This window comes from Sus scrofa, chromosome 9, assembly GCF_000003025.6.
Source record: "Sus scrofa isolate TJ Tabasco breed Duroc chromosome 9, Sscrofa11.1, whole genome shotgun sequence".
NCBI lineage: Eukaryota > Metazoa > Chordata > Mammalia > Artiodactyla > Suidae > Sus > Sus scrofa.
This window is the reverse complement of record NC_010451.4, coordinates 113,761,767-113,781,272: the sequence shown is the minus strand read 5'-3', so window position 1 is coordinate 113,781,272 and position 19,506 is coordinate 113,761,767. Positions and strand designations below refer to the sequence as shown.

The window sequence follows — 19,506 nt, the reverse complement described above, 5'->3', positions numbered from 1 at the left end:
ATGGGGGTGCAGAAGGACGGGTCCTCCCAGGGCTGGTTTGTCCCAAACCACCAGTCAGGGCTGGGACTACTGGAATCATAAACTGGCCTAATCTGTCCCTGTTTATGAGATTTTCTTCTTGGGTTTATGTCACTGTTTACAGCTGTGAACAGGACATGTTACCTGCCATTTCAGTAAATGACAAATGTTGCCTATCATCAAACCATCAGCCACTGTGGTAGAAAGATGCGCCCCTGAAGGGAATCCAGACTGGAGAAAAACAGGAAGCATTATGTATTTCAGATACTGACACTAGATTGTTAAGGTGCATATCTAAGTTTCAATTAAGCCATTTCAACGAGCCCAGACTCTTGCATCTTCCCATACATAGAAAAGCACTAAAACCATGCCTGTTTTTTTGTGATTAGCAGTAATCTTTGATGTTTGACTACATGGTTTTTTTTGTTTTGTTTGTTTTTCAACAAAAATTCCCATATGATCTGGCTCCTCCCTTACCTCTTCAGAGCTGAGAGATTCTCTCCTTGGCTATAGTTCTCCATAAGGTCCCCAAGAAGAACATCTCTCATGACTTATACGCAGTGCATTTTTCTTCAGTTGACACAGTCTTACCTTCTTGGAAGGGCAATGGAGGAACACCTAAGCTCCAAGAGGGGTACTCTTAGCTCTCCCTGGCTCACTGCCCTTGGAGATGAGGAGGGCAACATATGTAGGTGCAAAGTCTTGGCTCTCAAAAATCTACATTCACTCCCTTATTATCCACCCAAAATAATGAACTACCCATTCGGGGGTGGGGGGGGGCGTATTCTCCCCTCAGGTTCATTTCCTCTGCTCCTGGCACCTCCCAAGCTCTTAAGGTGGATACAGTCCTTTGCCTTCAATTGCCCTCCTCACTGGGGGAATTGGGCTGGCCAAGAAAGGCACTCCTCTCTTTTAAGGAACCTGACAGGCTCTAGGGTTGCTGGATATATTTTTTGTTTATTCCTCTTCAGTTATGTCAATTGGAACCCGAGGTTCATAATCTATTATGAATGAAGCTCTCAGCAATGGCTTTGTTCCTGACTAGTCACTGTCTACTTATTTATTCTTTAGAGTCTTTACATCCTTAAGCTTCCTGCTAGGAAGAAACAATTTGCTAGAACTGCACGTATATGAAATGGCAAACTTTGCCAAACTGACGCCCAGCCTGACTATATTCACAAATAAACACTTGTCATCAAAGCATAGGGACTTTCTTAAATTAACAAATGCTTAACCTTCACAACTGAATTAAAGACTCCAATGAATGAGTTATGAGTGAGAGTTCTTTAGGAAAATAAGCTTAAATTTGGTCTCCTTGGAAGGCACTTAAATAAATCAAAACAGGTTAATCAAATATTGCCTAATAATGTACTTTAGAGAGTCTTCTAGAACAGAAAGGAATTATTTGAAATTGACATACCAATTGTCAGTGCGTAAACAGGAACTTATTGGAGTGTTTAGATAATTAGTGTGAATTGCAGAAAGCTTAAAGTACTATTTGCTGCACTCCCATAAACATTCTTAGGCATCTAACTTCTTGAAGTAATCTATTTGGCAGACTGGAAAACCTTTTAAAGTGCTGCAGGTGTAGTACGTGGTTGGACCGACTGGAGAGAGAGGTAATGGGGGTACAATGGACGGTGAGAAAAGAGGCCCCTTGGCTCAGGTATGTTTTATGGATAAGAGCTACCCCCAGCATGTCATGTCCCTTGGTCTGGGCTCTAGGCCTAGAAGTGAGCTAAAACTCAGGAAGAACTGAAGGCTGCAGCTGGCCCAGGGTCTTGGCTAAGGAGGCACCACTAAGGTCCACATGGGAACCCCAAACCCCACGGTAATTCTGGTTGTGTCTCACCCCTCAGCCATAGGCGACCACCAGATCCGGATTCTCTCACTCTGCTGGGAACATTTATATGGGCGGCAAAGAAAGGTGTTCTAGGAAAGAAACCTAGAGTCTTTTTTCTTTTCTACAAATGCTGACAGAAACATGACAGTGAGGTCTCATCTCAAACGCAGCATGTCCAAGATCAAGCTCACATTTCCACACAGGCCTGTTCCATCTACATTCCCCACCCTAGACAATGGCAACACCCCAGGAAACTGAAGTTTTCCTGGATCCCTTCAGATCTCTCTCCTGTAGCCAGCTGGTCAACTCGACCTTTGGAGGCACTAGGTCAGCACCTTCCCTTGCCTGTTTGCCCTCCCTAGGTCCCAGATTGCCTTGTCTTGCTGCCATCCTGTATCATCAGTGTTTGGGACAGGTAGCCTTGGAGAGGATATAAGGATGTATGATGTATTAGACTGCCCGCAGGGAGTTCACCTTTCAGGTGAACAGAAGAAATGAGGCTCCGTGCGGACCACAGTAGCCAAGTATTGCATGAGGAGTGCAGAGGTAAGACTTAGTTTGAGAAAGGGTGCTGGGGGAGACTTAGCCTTGGGGCAGAGGCTTGAGCTCACTTAAAAGACAAGCCAGTAAGCACTCCTGGCACTGGGCCAGAACTTTTAGCAAACTTATCGTTAAGGACAAGGTGCATCTATATCTTACCAGCTGCATGGATCTCAGCGTTACAATTTCCGGCTCTGTAAGATTGTGATGAGAATATACCACAAGGTTGTGAGGATTTAATGAGCTAATACATTTAGCATCCTTAGCACAGTGTCTGACACAATAGTTTTCCATAATTTTTAGCTTAATAATAATCCTTATAAAAACCCTCTGAGGTAAGGTTGGCTCATTCAAGTATATACATCTAGGGACACAGAGGCCAATGAGACTGACCTAAAGGAGCTTCCTCACAGCCCAAGGGGAAACAGACAAGGAAAGGACAACGGCCAGGCAGCATCACAGTGTACACAGGGTTCCAGGGGTACAAAGGGTTTCTGGTGATCAAATTCGTGGTGGAGAGGCAGGCAATGCCTCCTAGCTGATGCTGTGGGTCTGGAAAGCCCACAGCTGCAGATGCAGGAAAGAAGGACTTGTGCTGCCTTCTGGTGATGAGGCTGGGCAGACACAACATGAGTCAGGTGGACCTGAGACTGGTGGGAGAAGGAGGGGGCACTGGAGCTAGTCTTGATGGCCTCCTATGACCCACTGAGGAGTTGGACCTTGGATCTAGAGGTGGAGGAAAGCTGCTAGAAGTGTGACTAGAAGAGCGATATGACCAGAGAGGATTTCAGGAGCAGTAACTCTGGCATCAGTATGAAAGGCTATGAGGAGAGTAAAAGCAGACAAGAGGAAGAAGAGGAAATAAATCAAGTCCAGGAGTCAGGGCTTCTCACTCCTTTTCCTTTACTCACTTGGCACAAGTGACCCAAATAGTAACATATCAATCCCATGGTTATATGAGTAAACCGAAGGTTATTGACTACAAGTTTTAAAAACGCCGATATTTACTCTCCAGAATACAGCAGGCCTCAGGACTGTAGAATAGGCTAGACGTGTCAAGTGAGCTCAGAGTTAAAAAAAAAAAAAAGACCAAAGCCACTTGTATGCTGTCTCAAAACCAGGTTGTTTATTGGTATGTACATACCCACACTCACACTCATACACACCCACACACCCATTCCTGATGCACTGAACCAGTACAGTACTGAGAAGGGACCTGACTAGATACAGGAGGCTGGTGAGGCAGGTCACCGGTGACTCTCCAAATAAAAAGTACATTGATTGTGAGACAAGAGGTACGCCAAGACGAGAGCCTTCTATCATGTATGCAGAAGTTCCTCTTCTTCGTCACCTCCCTGCAATATATTCCAAGATGCCCTGAGAGACCTTGGTTCTCCTGGCTGATGCCTTATGATGTGACCAACCATGAGAGGGCTACGTTGTAGAGGAGAGGCTAGGGCTGAACTTCCCATAGGCTAGCCCATCAGAGTTCCCTGAAGGAGTCAGATGGCCCTGTGGTCTCCAACTTCACTAATCTTAGAAATCTGGGGTTTTTCCATAATCTTAACATCCATTACCCACGGACAGGTGCTCTTTCTCTCCATCCCACTCATTTGCTGCTCAAAAACTCCTCCAGCTCCTTTCCCAGCATCCTGACAGGGAGGACAGGGAACAATGAGGGAGAGCAAGGGCAGGTGGATGCCTTGCCCACACCTATGGGAACCTATCCAGCCCCACCACTGGTGGACCTCTCCTCTACTGCAAAGCAGCAGGAGGCTGTAAGCCTGGCACTGCCCCAGGCTCCATTACTCCTTCCGGACAGGGTGCTTCCAACCCATCATCCCACCTGCTAGCCAAGCTCCTGCTCGGAACCCAAGTCATCAGCCTGCAAACCTGCAAGGTGGCACTGCACTGGCCCCTCTCCAAGAAACATGCTCTAAATACTTCTCCTCTTCTCTCACTTGGATGAAGCCCTGGGTTCCATAAACTCACACTGAACTGGGGTCCCATATACTTTCAGACACCTTAGCAGGATGAGTAAATGGGAGAAAAGGAGAGATTTCTTGGAAATGACATTTCAACCAAACCACAACCTGTATCCCTCAGCCACGGATGCTGCCACGCTGCTGGGGAAAGCAACTAAAACTAGGCAGGTCTCAGGAATTTCTGGAGGAGGCAGTCCCTGCACAACAAAAGAGCCCTATACAAGGGGTGGTGGCTTGCAGATATGCAGGAGAATGACAGCCTTCACCAACACTGGATTTCCTGGACCTTGGACATGATTCACTAAAGAGGAAGCTTTATTTTCTTCCAAGGAGATGAGGGGAAGGAAGCCCCAGATTATCAGATTTTAAAGACAGTGTATATTCAATCCACCCATTAAGTGTATTCTTATGGGGCTGGGATCATCAAAGAAGTGGGGCCGAGAGGGACAGCAAGGGAAGGGACGTTGGGAGCATAGCTGCCAGTGCATGGTTAGCTCTGTTCTGCCCCAGAGCCAAGACATCCACACAATCCCTCCCCTCCCCTGAGCCCAGCAGCAGCTCCACCACATGGTTGGTGCAGGAGGCATTCCCACTGCCATCTGGTCTTAAAGCTACCACAGGCCATTGGCTCTTCCTCCAGCTGACCTAGCCTGCACCTCTCACTGGGCAGGAGGGCTGAAAGTTCCCCCATCCTTAGGCTAGGTGTTTGGGATTCAACTTAAACCAGAGCCTGGAGTCTCCACCTTAGCCTTCACTTTTCCCAGCCTCATCATCCTCAGGAAGAATGGAACCCTCCGCAGCCCTTCCCAGGCCCTAAGGAGGTCCTGAAGGTGAAGCAGGAGCTGCAGTGCAGCTGTGCAGATGAGGTGGGGGAGGCAGGGTGAGGGTGCCAAAATCAGATGTAGACCATCTAGTCCAACCCAGAAGTAGACAGAAACCTCTTGTTTCTGGGCTCCAGACTAGGGCAGAGACCAAATAACCCAAACAAGGAAGCCCAAAGTGCCCCTTTCTGGGAAGGGCCACCCCCAGCCCTAGATGCCCTGTCCTGGTCTCTGTTGGAGGTTGCATTCCAAACCAGCTAGATGCGGAAGAGGCAGGGTGGAGTCCATCCATCTTGGGCTGCCTTCCTCTCTCCCCAGCAGACCCACAAGCATGGACAACCTGGTTGCCTCCACGGCACTAGGAGATGTAGCCATATCCCAAAGAGCCTGACAAGGGACACACGTTGGACTTTGGATAGTGGGATGCCGAGGGGGTAGACGTGTATATTCTTATATTCTGGGCACTGGAAAGTCACGGATGAGACTAGGAGCCCTGGGAGTAAGGGAACCGAGCAGGAGGGGTCAGGGCTATCCGAGCCTGTGAAACCAAGCAGGAGAAAGCCGGCCTTGGGGGCTGTGCCTAATCCCGGAAGGCGGAGAGCATGTGTCCGTAGAGATAATGGGAGTGAGCTGAGAGAGAGAGAAAGACAGAGACAGGCATTGCGTGGTGAGTTGGGAGTACCTGGGAAACGGTTGCAAGGTATCTGCAGCATGCTTGCAAGCACGAAGCGCCCAGGGCCAGAGAAAGCAGGAAGGAAGTGCCAGCCGGGCAGTGCTCACGAGCAGGCCTGGAGCGGCAAATGGCCGGCCGGCCGTGGGCAGGTGCAGAGAGGTCGTGATCCGGCGGAGGGCCGGACGCAGAGCGCCCGCGCCCGGGGGCCTGGCCCACTTACCCCGAGCCACGGGCACTCTCCCGTCAGACCCGGGGCGGGAGGCGGGGTCAGCAGGAGTAGGTCCGAACCGTGGAGGTCTCCAGTCTCTGCGCCCCCGCCGTCCCGGCTGGGAGGTTTCGGCAGCCACGGGAGAACACAGAGCGGCGGGTTAGTGCGCGCATACGGTCGCCCGTGGGGCCTGCCCGGCCGCGCCCGCCTGCAGCAGCCGTTAGTGCAGCGTCGCCTGGGGAGCTGCGCGCCCCTCCTCGGCCTCGCCTGAGCGCCAGCGCCCACCCCGCTCCGCGGGCCCAGGCACCCGGCTGCCGGGACATAATAGCCCAGGCCCTGCAGGGCCGCGGCGAAGCCCAGCCAGCCTGCCCCTTACCTTCAGGCATGGTCTTCTTGGGCGGGGCTGGTGGGGGCTGCATGGACCCCAGGGTGGACACGCGGAAGCCTGCCGGGAGCGTCTCCGCCGAGCCGCCGAGCATTCCGCCGCTGTGGTGGTCCCGCGGCCGGAAGCGTTTCCTCCAGGAGGGCGCGCGGCGGAACACCTTGTCCTCCCCCTGTGCCAGAGGGACACTCAGAGGCCCAGGGCCAGATTGGAACTGCCACCCTCTCTCCCTGCTGGGGGAGGGCAGTCAATGGCTGGTTCTAGGGGTACCATTCCCTCTGGAAAGAAGGGAACAAGACTACGTTCCCCTTTTTGGTCCTCAGCTTTTCCCTGCGTAAAATGGATGGGGCGAAGTGGATTGCTCTGAGGGGCCCCTGCGACTGTTAGGTTTCCTGTCTCTTGGTGAGGCGAGGTCCCCGCTGCTTGGATATGGCATCCTGCAGGTGAACTCGATTTCCCCAACCGCCCCAGTTTTTAAACTGGGCTTGGGTTGCCCGTTGACCTTTAAAGTATTCCTCTTTTCAGCCTCATCCATGGGAGATAGTCACCAGCCAGCCTCCATTCACTCGTTCCTGCCCTTTTGGGCCTCAGTATGGCTGCAGCCCCAGTGTGCTGAAAGAGTGCTGGGTCAGGAGACCTGGCTTCCATTTTACTAGCTATGTGACCCTGAGCAAGTTAAGACCCACCTCTGAGCTTCAGTTTTCCTTATCTGTAAATGCAAAGTAGGAATAACACCTGCCCCACCTATTTCTCAGGCTGCCTATAACAGGATCAGGTGAGAACACTGACAGTGATGGGTCTGGCAGATAGTCAATCTGAGGCAGACTTCTCCAGAGGAAATAGTGGCAAGCCCCCTGCCATCTGCCCCCTCACCCCTGCCAGCCAAGTCTCCAATATAACCATCTCTGCCAACAGGCACCCAGAGGCATAACCCTGAAGGATGTCCCACTACACAGGCCTCCCACCCTACCCTTCAGAGCCCATATCCACCCTGCTTGGCAGCCATGCCTAATCCCCCTCCACCCTTGGGCTGTCAGAACTGATGCAGGTGGATGCTCTCAGCAGTAACAAGAGACATCAACTCATCACTTCTCACCACACAACCCCTCCCAGCCCCATTAGGGTTGTTGCTTGTGCCCTGAGTAGGTCAGATGCTCATCAGTTCTTAGCACCATGTATCTCTGTTATAGAATTCATCACAGCATTTTTACATGTACTTATGAGCTTGCTTCATCAGTTTCTTTCTTTCTCTTCCTCCCTCTCCCCTCACCCACTGTCCTCAAATTCTGTGCTTCATGAGACAGAGATCATGATATTTTTTGTTCCAACCAATATATCCCCAGCCCCTGAGTAGCACCTGAGAACACCTGCAAGCAATCAACAAATATTTGTTAAATGAATGGATGACAGCTGATTCCCTATGCAGGCATTCCATCCTTGATTTTTATCAGGAACTTTCCTCATCATTTCTGTCTTCCCCATGATCCTATACTTAGTCCAGAGACCTTTCTCTTCTGTTCTTCCCCTCCCCTTCCTCTCTATTTCCACCTTCAGCCAACCCTAAGGACTCATTTCTGTTTTCCTACCCTGTCCCCTAAGACTCAGATGTTCTTTCTGGTCCTCATCTCCTCAGTCCCTTGAGTCCTGCTATCCATGTAGGGGAGAACTGGATATAGCTCTCCAAGACCTTGAAGCTTCAGAGGGGAAACTGAGACCCAGAACTGGCAAAGGAAACAGCTGCAAGACACAGCTCAATGATGTGCTAGATGGCTGGACAGGAGGCAGTCTCTTGGACCACTCCCTCCCCCAGATCTCATCTTATTCCTAGGACCTGGACTTTTACTTTAAGCTTCCTTTTAAAGAATCAGTCCTCTCCAGCCCCACACCCAGCTGCATCCCAGAAAGCCCACTGTGTTGCAAAGATATCACCTACTCAATAACTCCACCCCAGGGTCTGAAGCCTGATAGGCCAGCTAGCTCCACTTTTAAGAGGCAGCAGGATGTAAGGAAAGAACACAGAAATCAGATACACTTTTGCTTCAGTCTTGCTCTGCCACATATCAGCCTGTAACAGCAGCTAAGTTACCTCTTTGAACTTCAATTCATCTGTAGGATGGGATAATAATCATCACATGATGATTGTTAGCATAGAGTAAGCGTCTGTTATCACTGTACCCCCATGCCTGGCCCAGAGCAGGCATTCAATGAATATTTTTGTAAGGATTTATGGAATAAAGAGTTTTCTAAGTTAGAAAGCACCATTCAAAGATAGATGGGAAAGCTATATCAAAGAAAGCTAAGATCCTAGGTGTGTGGGGAATTTATAGGGGCACTGGGAAGATTCAGATATCTGAGTGGGGACATCTGGTGGATCTGGCAGTTTATCTCATTGACTGGAACATTCATGTGCACATACACACATTAATGTAATATGTGTGTGTGTGATATGTATGTCATATATGTATATGTGTGAAAAACACACTCCAAATTTCAAGGTACTTCTTTAAGAAAACAAACTCTGTGTGTTCCTTAGTGTGTACTATCTACTGAGGCAGAGTAGTCATTCCACAAAGGTGGGTTTTAGCCCTGTTAAACCCAACTAAGAAGAGACTAATTGATAAGTAATACTAATGGTGTGCCATGAGGAGGCCCAGAAGTCTAAATAGAGCCATTGGTAGGGGCAGGGGTACAAAGACAAGGAAGCTGTACAGAAATCGGGGGTCAGAAACAAATCTGACTGAAGATGGAGAAGCTAAAAATAAACAGTCTGGGCTCTTTTTAAAATTGTTTGGGGACTTCCCATTGTGATGTAGCAGAAATGAATCTGACTAGGACCCATGAGGATGCGGGTTTGATCCCTGGCCTTGCTCACTGGGTCAGGGATCTGGCATGAGCTGTGGTGTAGGTCGAAGATGTGGCTTGGATCCAGTGTTGCAATGGCTGTGGCATAGGCTGGCAGCTGCAGCTCCGATTCGACCCTTAGCCTGGGAATTTCCATATGCTGCAGGGGCAGCCCTAAAAAGCAAAAACAAAACAAAAAACTTGTTTGGGAGTTAAGGCAGATCTGAAAGGAAGGACAGGCAAGGCTGGTGATAGGAAAGTGAGGACGGAGGAGGCAAGGGCCAAGGAGGGGGCTTTGTCTTCAGGAAACATGTTCTGTTTTAGTAGGCATCTCTAATGGGAGCAGCACGGCTAGAACTTCAGAGTCTTCCCAGACGAAGTCCAACCCAAACTCATGGGGGATGCTGGAGGAAACCCAGTGGAAGAGATTGTTTCTCCGGCAATCAGGAGCGGGTTGAGAGGAAAAACTTTTTTTTTTTTGCTTCTTAGGGCTGCCCCCAAGGCATATGGGAATTCCCAGGCTAGGGGTCAAATTGGAGCTACAACTGCTGGCCTACATCACAGCCACAGCAATGCCGGATCTGAGCTGTACCTGCAACCTATGCTACAGCTCACAGCAATGTGGATCCTTAACCCAGTGAGCAAGGCCGCGGATCAAACCTGCATCCTCATGGATCCTAGTCATGTTCATTACTGCTGAGCCACGACGGAACTGAGAGGAAAATCTTAATTTGACATGAAAGTCTACGTAAGGGCAAGACAAGAGAGAAAGCTGGGATGACAGAAGCCTGAGCTGTGAGTTTAGCTATGTTAAACTGTACTGAGGAACATGGGAGCAAACCTGTCATTTAATGATCTCAGCATAATGTCTACCTCCAAACAAACACATTAGTGGAGATATGCTGTGCTGACAGCACTGAAGAGATGAGGTCTAAGAGATAAAGAAAAAGTATGATCCCAAAGAGATGGCTTTGGAGGGTGGGGGGAAGCTCTTTGTCATGTGGTTAAGAGGTTTGTGGCACAGAGCTGGAAGATGCTAGAGGTATAACAGAGAGGAGCCCTCAGCTTTTGTACAAGGAAGTAGTGTAACAGAGACTTGGCCAGGCCTACTTCTAGGCCTGGCCCTGTCTCCCGAACCCCTGACATCATCCTCAGCCTCTGTGGCTCTCCTCCCATAGGCCTCCTTACCAGTCAGCAGTCCCAAGGAAAGCAGAGCTCATGAACTCAAATCGCCACGCCCCTAATTCACAGCCAGGTACTCACATCATCCAGCTTCCGGTCTGTGCCCAAGGCCAACAGGTTGTTGAACTCTCTCTCCATCACCTGGCGTGCCTGGAACACACAGGATGAGGGAGGGGGCTATGATTAATGACCTCTAATGCCATCTTTCACCTATTTCCTAGGGGCCTAAGGGCAGAGATAGGTTTTTCAGTGCATTTAACCCACTAGCCCTGATGCTACTCCTTCAATTTAATCTCAGTGTTCTCTTAGAAATCTAAATGTAAACCTTAAAGATTTTTTTCATATGGAGCAACTTAGAAAACTGTAATTTTTTTTTTTTAAAAGCAGGACCACAGAACACATGGATGGACAGGCTTCACCTACTGGGGGAGAAAGCTCCAGTTTGTCTATCAGGAAGAATCACGCCATACTACCTCTCTAGAGGAGTAAATAAGCATGTAGACCATGGATAGTGAAGATTTAATTTATTTAGATTAAATAAATGTATTTTATAAGGTTCCTTATCAAAAATTTTACTTAGGAAGACACCTCAGTCATGGATATTGGTGGCCTTTAGGCTGAGTGGGGTCCCTAGGCTCCCCCAGTAATTTAACTCATTAGGAGATTTGAGAAATGTCAGGAACAAGAATGTTTTTAAATTTAACACCAGATAGTTTTAACCATGATAATGAAAAATTCCATTCTGGGTCAGATCCTACTTCCCCTAGAAGCTAAGCTAAACAAATGGGTCAGAAAAATAAGATTAGAAGGCAACAGATAGATCTGCTACTGTTTATAGATGTTTACTGCTTGCTAAAACTGGATGTATTTAGAGATAGGGGAAAAAAGGAAAACAAGCCCATTTCTGTGTGGAAAATATTAACCACAGTAATCTGTAAGGACAGTCTTTAGTATTGGGAACATAATATTTTTATAAATGATTGGAAAGGAGAAGCATAGTTAATTTTCAAGCATGCAGATGACACTGTCCTTCTGGGTAGCGAAAGGTGGCTATAACATTTACAAACTTCAGAAACATTTCACAAAGCTGTGTGAATGGGCAAGAAAGCAGCCAGTGTGGTTGGAGGTGAGCAAGCATAGAAAAACTCCATCTTGGGAGAAATCTCAGCTCTTCCTGGAGAATGAGGGGGAATCTGTGCTATCCATTATGACTGGCTGGGACAGGTCATGGCAAAGAGCCTATAGGACACCCTGGCCCTGTGTGCTGCCATCACCCCCAAAAGCCAATACACTACCCAGAATTACAAGACAACCCAGCCCTACCCTTGCACAAGCAAAAACTCGTCTGCTCCCAGAATAGCTTGTGCAGCTCTGGTGGCTGAATTTCAAAAGAGAGGTAACAGCTGCAAACAGTCCAGACAAGGGCAGCTAAAATGATCAGGGCACAGAGACAAGTCTATATGAGGAAAGGCTAAAAGAATTAAGACCACTCTGTCTGGAGAGACAAAGGCTCAGGCCCAGAGGCAACAAAATCATAGATTTTACAGAATCACAGAAGGTGAGAATCGGTCAAATATAAACATTGGTACCAAATCACAGACAAGTAGGATGAGGCAATTCTCTTTCTCAGGGAGAGCCCATGGGGGCTATATTTTGGACAAAGAAAATCAGGAAGTACTTTATACATCAAGAAGTACTTCTAGAGTCCATTACCCATCGGAAGTTAAAAAGGTCAAACATATAAATAGGTTCAAGAGAATTTAGATATGTTCTTAGATGACAGCTCCGTAATAATTATGAAATTTAATGGAAGGAAATAGCTAATCTTTTGAGCTGTTGACAGGGAGACAAAGTCCTGGCATGGGGAAGCTCTGGGCTGTATTATTTGGTATGTTTAGCTTTCTTAAGCTTGGGGACCCAGGAGCAGATCCCTAGGATGGGACACAAAGGAGATATGCATTCTCTGGTCCTTCTGGGTCTCAGGGCTAGTTTTCTTTTAAGAAAATTCAAGTCAGAAAAGCAGGTTGAGGAAAAATCTCAGCTGCAAAGATGGGGCTGGGAGGAGATGGGGATGCCCACTGCAGTATGGGGATTAGCACACTATTCTAGACCTGCACTCTGTATGTGAAGGACACTTATTTCCTAGGGGCTTGGTTATGCACAGGGACCACTTGGAAGTGTGAGGACATTGTGATCCCCTATAGAACAGGCCCCCCAAAAGCCCTCCCACAAATCCATAAACCTGTGAATATCAGAGGGAAGGAGAGCAAGAGAGTAGAAGAGAGGGAGAGACTGAGACTGAGATCCATGACAAGGATGCCCACCTGGGTATTCTGAGTGGGAATCTGGAGGACCAGGGCCAATGTATTGTGGTCGAAGTTCTCGTCCAGGGCCAGCAGAGCACCATGCACACCACTCTCATGCAGGTTTCCAGCGTAGTCCCGGAGCCCAATAGACTGGACCCAATGTACCACCTGGTCGTTGGTCCAAACCAGCACATCTGGAGGGGAGGGTAAGGAAAAGAACAGAAAGAGACAGGTTTGGCCAAAGCCCCTTCAGGGACAGAAATCGAGGCCCCTAGACCCAGAGCCCCAGTCCACCCTCTTCTCTGGCTCCTAACCACTCTCCCCACCTCAAATTTCTATGTCTTCCTTCTGTCCTCCCTGGCACCTGGGTTGCTGAAGAACCAGCACCACATCACTGCATTCTTGCCAGCCTGCAGGACTCAGGGTCAGGCCAATAGGCTTTCTTCTCAGAGCCCTGGCACAAGGCATCCCCTGCCCCAAGGTGGGAATGGCTGGCCCTCTTCTTTCTACCTTCAAGACCTCTTCTAAGACTTGCCTCTCTTTCCTGTCCAACCCCACCCAGATCACCAAGTTCCATGAACACTTTCTCATGCCCGTTTATAGCACTATCCAAAGGAATTCATTGCATTTGTCCAGCTGGTGGTCATTGTCTGGTGTGTGGGGAGGTAACTGGGCAGGGACTATTTCTTCTCCACCAGTTGACAGCTTCCTTTGGGCATGGACTGGGTCTCTGTCATCAGACTGGGAACTCCCTGCTCCCCAAGGTGGGGGCTGTGTCTTCCCTCTCAGATTTGGAGCTTCTTTGAGGCAAAAAATGCCTTTCCTTTCACTCAGCCCCAGGCAGAGATCAGTGAGGCAGCCCCTGCTCCCCCAAGGCTGCTCCCACACCTTCCAGAGGAGGCTCCACTGAGCCTGGCATGCTTACCCTTGATCTCATGCTGACTTTCCTCCCGCCTCTTCTCCAGCTCCTTCCGGTCATAATTCAGCCTCTTCAGGCACATGATGCCATACTGAAGACTGGTTCTGCAGGCACACAGCCCCACCCCCACCCCAAGCCACAGCCTCAGTGGGGCCATGCTGCCGCCACATCTGCCCCACACCCAGCACTGGCCACAGCACATCAAGACCTACATGCCTCCAGCACAAAGAGCATCCCAGCCTACTCCTGCTCCTCCTTCCCCCGGGGCTTAGACAGGAACCATCCCAAGGCCACTTCTTCCCCTCTGCCTACCCCAAGTCATCCTTCTCAGCTAGAGTGTGGGCCTGATTGAGGAAGGACAGTTCTTTGAATGAAAGCAACAGCTTCTTCCCTCTCCAGGTACTGGAATGACAAAGACTCCCTACAGATGTTCTGTGTCCCCATTTCACTCAGAGTCTTTACAATGGCCTACAGTGACACATGACCTGTCCCCATACTCACAGGCCTGTTGTTCCTTAAATACACATGGCATATATGCCCTGGGGCCTTTGCAGTGGCTGCTCCTTCTGCCTGGGAACCACCCCCCTCACCCCCTAGACTGCTGTATGGCTCACCCCCTGTCTCCTTTAAGTTTTTGCTCAAATGTTATCTTTTCTATTCAGTAGTTACCTTGTCCACCTGATTTAAAACTGCAACATCACCAGCAACACCCCAGTCCACATTCCCAATTCCCCTTATTCTAGTCTTTTTTCCTACTACCTTTTTATTTATTAACATTCTATATATTTATAATTCCTTGTCTCTCTCCCAGTTACAATGTAAGCTCTGTGAGAGCAAGGAGCTTTGTTTTATTCACTGATATATCTCAAACCCCCAGAATGGTGCCTGACACATAGTAAACACTGTAAGTGAATGAAATAAAATAAGCACTAAAGTACATTCAAAAGTACCAGGTACACAGTAAGCACTCAATAAATAATAACTAAGCCAGGCCAAGAACTAACGAATCTATAGGCGATAAGGGACCCCATGGGCTATTAGTCCAAGCTCCCACCTAGCGCAGGAGTCACCCCTATAGCATCCTTCTGAGTATTATGAACACCTGTGCATGGACACCTCTGGTGATGGGGAACTCACTGCCTCTTCAGGCAGCTCATTCCATCTTGGGCAGCTTTCACTGCTGTGTTCTTTCTTAAGTTGAACTACTCTGTCATTCAGTCTCTCTGGGCTTTGTTATCTATAAAGTGGAGAAATAGAAGGTCTCTCCCAACTCCAACTGCTTTTGACTCTATGTTGAGGTCATTGCTTTGTGAGATTAAATTATTCTTGATTGTTCCCTCCTCCTCTCCCCTCAGTTCTACACAGGTAGCCCATCTGCCTAAAACAATCCCTTAGAGCTCAGAGATACCACTTCTAGGAATTCTTTTCTGGCTCAAGGCACTCATCTATTGCTCAAGCCACTGGTTTAAGCTTTGGTTCCCTGGATGGGGGTGGATGCACACACACCTCTTAGCTGGAAATGCCTCTGATTTCAAATCTCACTATAAATTTTAGTCCAGTTCCTATGCTGTTGCATAGCATAGACAAAATAAAAGGGCTTAAAGTCAGATCATCCTGGGTTTGAATGCCAGCTGTGCCACCTCCCAGCTGAGAGGCACTCAGCCATAAGGGAGATGGGGGTCATACCTCTCCTGTGGAGCTGCTGTGAGAATTAGAGGTGATCAGGTATGAAAGGGCTTAGACCAGCCCCTGCAACATCACAGGCATTCAGCCATGGTACCAATTTTAGGAGGACATTTCTGATTATTTATGCTTGTTCTCCTATCAAAGCAGGAGATTCTCATGGAAACCTGCTCAACAGAACACTATGGTCTAAGGAAAAGAGCTTGGAGTTGAGTGTCAAGAAAGAAGCATTTTAGCTCCATTCAGTAACCAGTTGGATGAGTGATCTGGTGATACTATTGGACTGGTTTTCCCCATCTGTTAAAGGAGAGTTTTAATTATTTTATTTTTTCTTTTTATGGCCACACCTGTAGCATATAGAAGCTCCCAGGCTAGGGGTTGAATCAGAGCTGAGCTGGGGCCTACACCACAATCATGCAATATTGGATCTGAGCTCCATCTGTGACCCATGTTGGAGCTTGTGGCAATGCCAATCCTTAACCCACTGAGCAAGGCCAGGGATTAAGCCCGCATCTTCATGGAGGCACCATTGGGTCCTTAGCCCACTGGGCCACAATGGGAACTGCTGAAAGGAGAGTTTTTAAATATCTCTTTCTCATCATTAAAAAATATGATTTAAAAGAATTTTTAAAGATATAATATATGCTTATGAAATATTAAGTGGAATAAAAACAGTTATATATATAATTGAGGTAAGAAATGTGGAGCTGCTTTAGAAAGCTGAAGTGCCAAAGATTTAGAGCTGAATCTGGAATCATGTGTACAGGCTCAGAGTCTCTCCTAGGGTGTGGGCATAGGGTCCGGGGGAGGACTTTCACAATGGGGGGTGGGACTGGGCTGTCTGATCCTCTAGCAGCTCAGGCACATCTTAGCTTGGCGGGGAATGGCCCTTCTCTCCTCAGTCCTATCAATCACTGAGGAGGGGACAGGTGCAACCAGGCCTGGCAACCTCCCAGATTGACAGAGACAAAAGATTCCCTTTTAGACTCAGTGGTGAGGGAGGGGCGGTGCTGAGGACAGACACAGCTAGGGGTTCCAGCATAGGAGGCTGTGCAGTGTGGTGGCAAGAGAACTGGATTTGAGTCAAGAGACCTGCATTCTGCTATCATCTGAGTAACCTTGGGCCATTGCTTCTTCCTATGCCTCAGTTTCCTTACTCATAAAATGTGGAGGCTAAGTAGGTCCCAACCCAATATAATTTTCTGTTTATGAGTTTGAGAGGCCAACAGACATCTGCAGAGGCCTGAAAGAACCTTGCAAAGCCACACACTCCCAGTTCCACCATTTGTCACATTAACCACTCAAGGCAAAAGACCTGGCTCAAACAGCAGCCTGTGCAATTTGAAGTTAGATGTTAAAAAAGGACTTCCTAAAAACTGTTAACTCCTGGAACCATTACCACCCACCTTACTCTCCAACTCCAATGCTGCCTGGTGTCAAGCAGGCATTTCAAATGAATGGAGCCTGCTGGAGGGGCTAGGTAGGTCTGGAGAACACCTATGTCTTAGGGAGGGCTGCCGCTCTAGCTCCAGCTGGTTGTTTCCATGCTGGGATATGTTTACAGAGCTTTCTGGTGGAATCTAGACATCTAGAATTTTGCATAACACTTCCTGGTGTTTAAATACTGGCAACTGAAGTCATAATTTTTAAAATATATAATGGAGGCCAAACAAAATACATCTGTGGGCCAAATTCTGCCCTCAGGCTGCCCCTTTGAGATCTCCAACGCAGACACTTTTGCATAGAAGACCTTCTCAACGATGGGGAGAAGAAGACTGGAAGACTTCCTGTACAAAAGGGTGTGAGTTTAGGGCTGAGAGGCTCAGATATGGGATGCTGGCAGGGCAAGAGTTCAGGAAGAGCTTTCTTGTCATAAGATATAAGACACCTAAAATAGAGGCTGGGTTCATCACGAGTCTTCTCAATTGTAAATGTAGAGAAATTTCAGAAAGCCCAAAACAAGAAATCAAATTCATACCCAGGGAGAGAATTTTCCAAGTGAAGCTAAGGAGAAATGACTGTGTCTTCAGGGATGCAGGTGAGAGAACTAAACTCTCCAACTGCAGGGGAAGCAAAGATCAAGCTTTCCCCAAAGGGAGACCTGTTACCACCCTGAACAGGGACGAAAAGAGAAGGAAGCACCTCTGTTCCTGGACTCGAGTCCCAGGGTTGGTGAAGACCCCCGTTGGGAGATGGACCCAGGTCCCAGCCTGGCTCACCGGTGGAAGCTGTCCACCATCTTCAGGTGGACCCGGAGGTCCTTCTTGGTGAGATGATCCAGCATGCGAGCGTCCACCAGGCACTCCATGAAGTAGCTGCGGTACTGGGGAAGCCCCAGGCTGGGCAGCCACTCATTCCCAATCCACTCATGATTCATGTCCCCATAGGCCAGTGTCTGAAGAACAAGAGGGAGGTGGCTGGGGGCAAAGGCACTGCTGGTAGTAGGTCGCAGCTGGTGTATCATTGTGAGAAACCTTACTCAGTCTCCATGGCAGTGCAATAAAATTTCAGCTTATTTTCCCTCAGGGGCTGGTAGAGGCAAGAGGTGGGTATTTTAAATGGAATTTTTTCAGATCCTGAAGTGATACATTTCTATTCACTTATCAATTATCCGCACTAATGAACAGAAGCAACTATCTAGGCAGCAGATGACAGGAAATCTTTCCTGCTGACTATGAAATGCATTTGTGGTGCTGGAAGGTAAGTTCTCAGCCTCAAGCCTGCTGAGCCCAGGGGACAGGCTACATTACCTGCAAAGTGGCAAAGAAAGCCAATTTCACTTGGGAAGCTGGCTTCATGTGGTCCACAAGGGAGTTAGGTTTTGGCTAAAGATGTAGAAAAACAAAATATGGTGACCTGCATCTGAATAGCAAGTGCTCAGCTCTCTAAGGCTTGGTTGTCTCTCCAGAAGACAATGTCCTTGGTGTGTTGCCCCCACCCCCACTACGTGCACCACTCACATCCAGTCTGGTTCTGAGAGGCCAGTTTCCTCCTGCCTTCAGGGCAGGGACCTCCTTGACCAGCTATCTTTAGAAATAGGTTTTTTGTTTTGTTTTTTTGTCTTTTTAGGGCCACACCTGCAGCATATGGAGGTTCCCAGGCTAGGGGTCTGACCTATACCACAGTTCACAGCCAGATCCTTAACCCACTGAGTGAGGCCAGGGATTGAACCTGCAACCTCATGGTTCCTAGTCGGATTTATTTCTGCTGTGCCATGACAGGAACTCCTAGAAAGAGTTTTAATGGTAACTCTTCATCAGTCTCATTCCTTGCTCTACTTGACTTTTTAAGAATTGAAAATTTTATTTTGTTATCTTTTAAGATGAAATAGTTGATTATATATATATATATATATAAAATATATGTAGCCTATGTTCATGATTAAGCATAAACATAAAGTTAACATCTCTGGACACCATCTGTGTTATCTACACACCATTGCATGCATCCTTATGTTCTTTTTTTTTTTTTTTTTTTTTTTTTTGCTTTTTTTGGGCTGCACCTATGGCATATGGAAGTTCCCAGGCTAGGTAGCTGCAGCTGCCAACCACAGCCACAGCCACGGCAATGCAGGATCGAGCTGCATCTGTGACCTACAACACAGCTCACAGCAATACGGGATCTTTAACCCACTGAGCAAGGCCAGGGATCAAAGTTGCATCCTCATGGATACTAGTCAAGTTCGTAAGCCAATGAGCCACAAGAGGAACTCCCGTCCTTATGTTCTTTTCTCCAATCTTATGTCCTACTGCCCCTCCAGAGGTAACCACCATACTGAGTTTTCTGTCCATCATTACCCTGCTTGAAAAAAAATTTTTTTTTACAGTTCTTATAATCACAAATAAATGTATATCTAAACAATATATGATTAAATTTGCTTGCTCTCAAATTTTTATAGAAAATCTTTGGGGACTTAACATTTTTCACTTTACAAATATATGTCTGAATCATCCATTTCCTTTGCTGAATAGCGTTTTACTATGAGAATAAAAACTGATCTAGCTGGTCACGTACTGATAGGGATGCCCAGTAAGTATACACAGTGCTGCTCCATGCTTCATTTTTCTTCATGGCACTTATATATCTGACATACTGTCCATTTATT

The 19,506-nt window shown here is 47.8% G+C and overlaps 1 protein-coding gene across 20 annotated transcripts in view; it reads right to left on the bottom strand.

Moving 5' to 3' along the window:
- Window positions 3,501-19,506, bottom strand: part of PPFIA4 (PTPRF interacting protein alpha 4) — a 49,916-nt gene continuing 33,910 nt past the window's right edge. For 9 of the 20 annotated variants that reach the window (XM_021063604.1, XM_021063613.1, XM_021063608.1 and 6 more), the window contains 7 exons: window positions 17,621-17,796; window positions 13,725-13,822; window positions 12,818-12,993; window positions 10,575-10,643; window positions 6,465-6,642; window positions 6,101-6,206; window positions 3,501-5,837 (listed from right to left, as the gene is read on the bottom strand). In XM_021063604.1, coding sequence (XP_020919263.1) covers window positions 6,148-6,206; window positions 6,465-6,642; window positions 10,575-10,643; window positions 12,818-12,993; window positions 13,725-13,822; window positions 17,621-17,796 — 756 coding nt within the window. In that variant the 3' untranslated portion in view covers window positions 3,501-5,837; window positions 6,101-6,147. The remainder of the gene's footprint in view (window positions 5,838-6,100; window positions 6,207-6,464; window positions 6,643-10,574; window positions 10,644-12,817; window positions 12,994-13,724; window positions 13,823-17,620; window positions 17,797-19,506) is intronic. The other 11 variants (XM_021063614.1, XM_021063607.1, XM_021063610.1 and 8 more) reach the window with 3 other exon arrangements.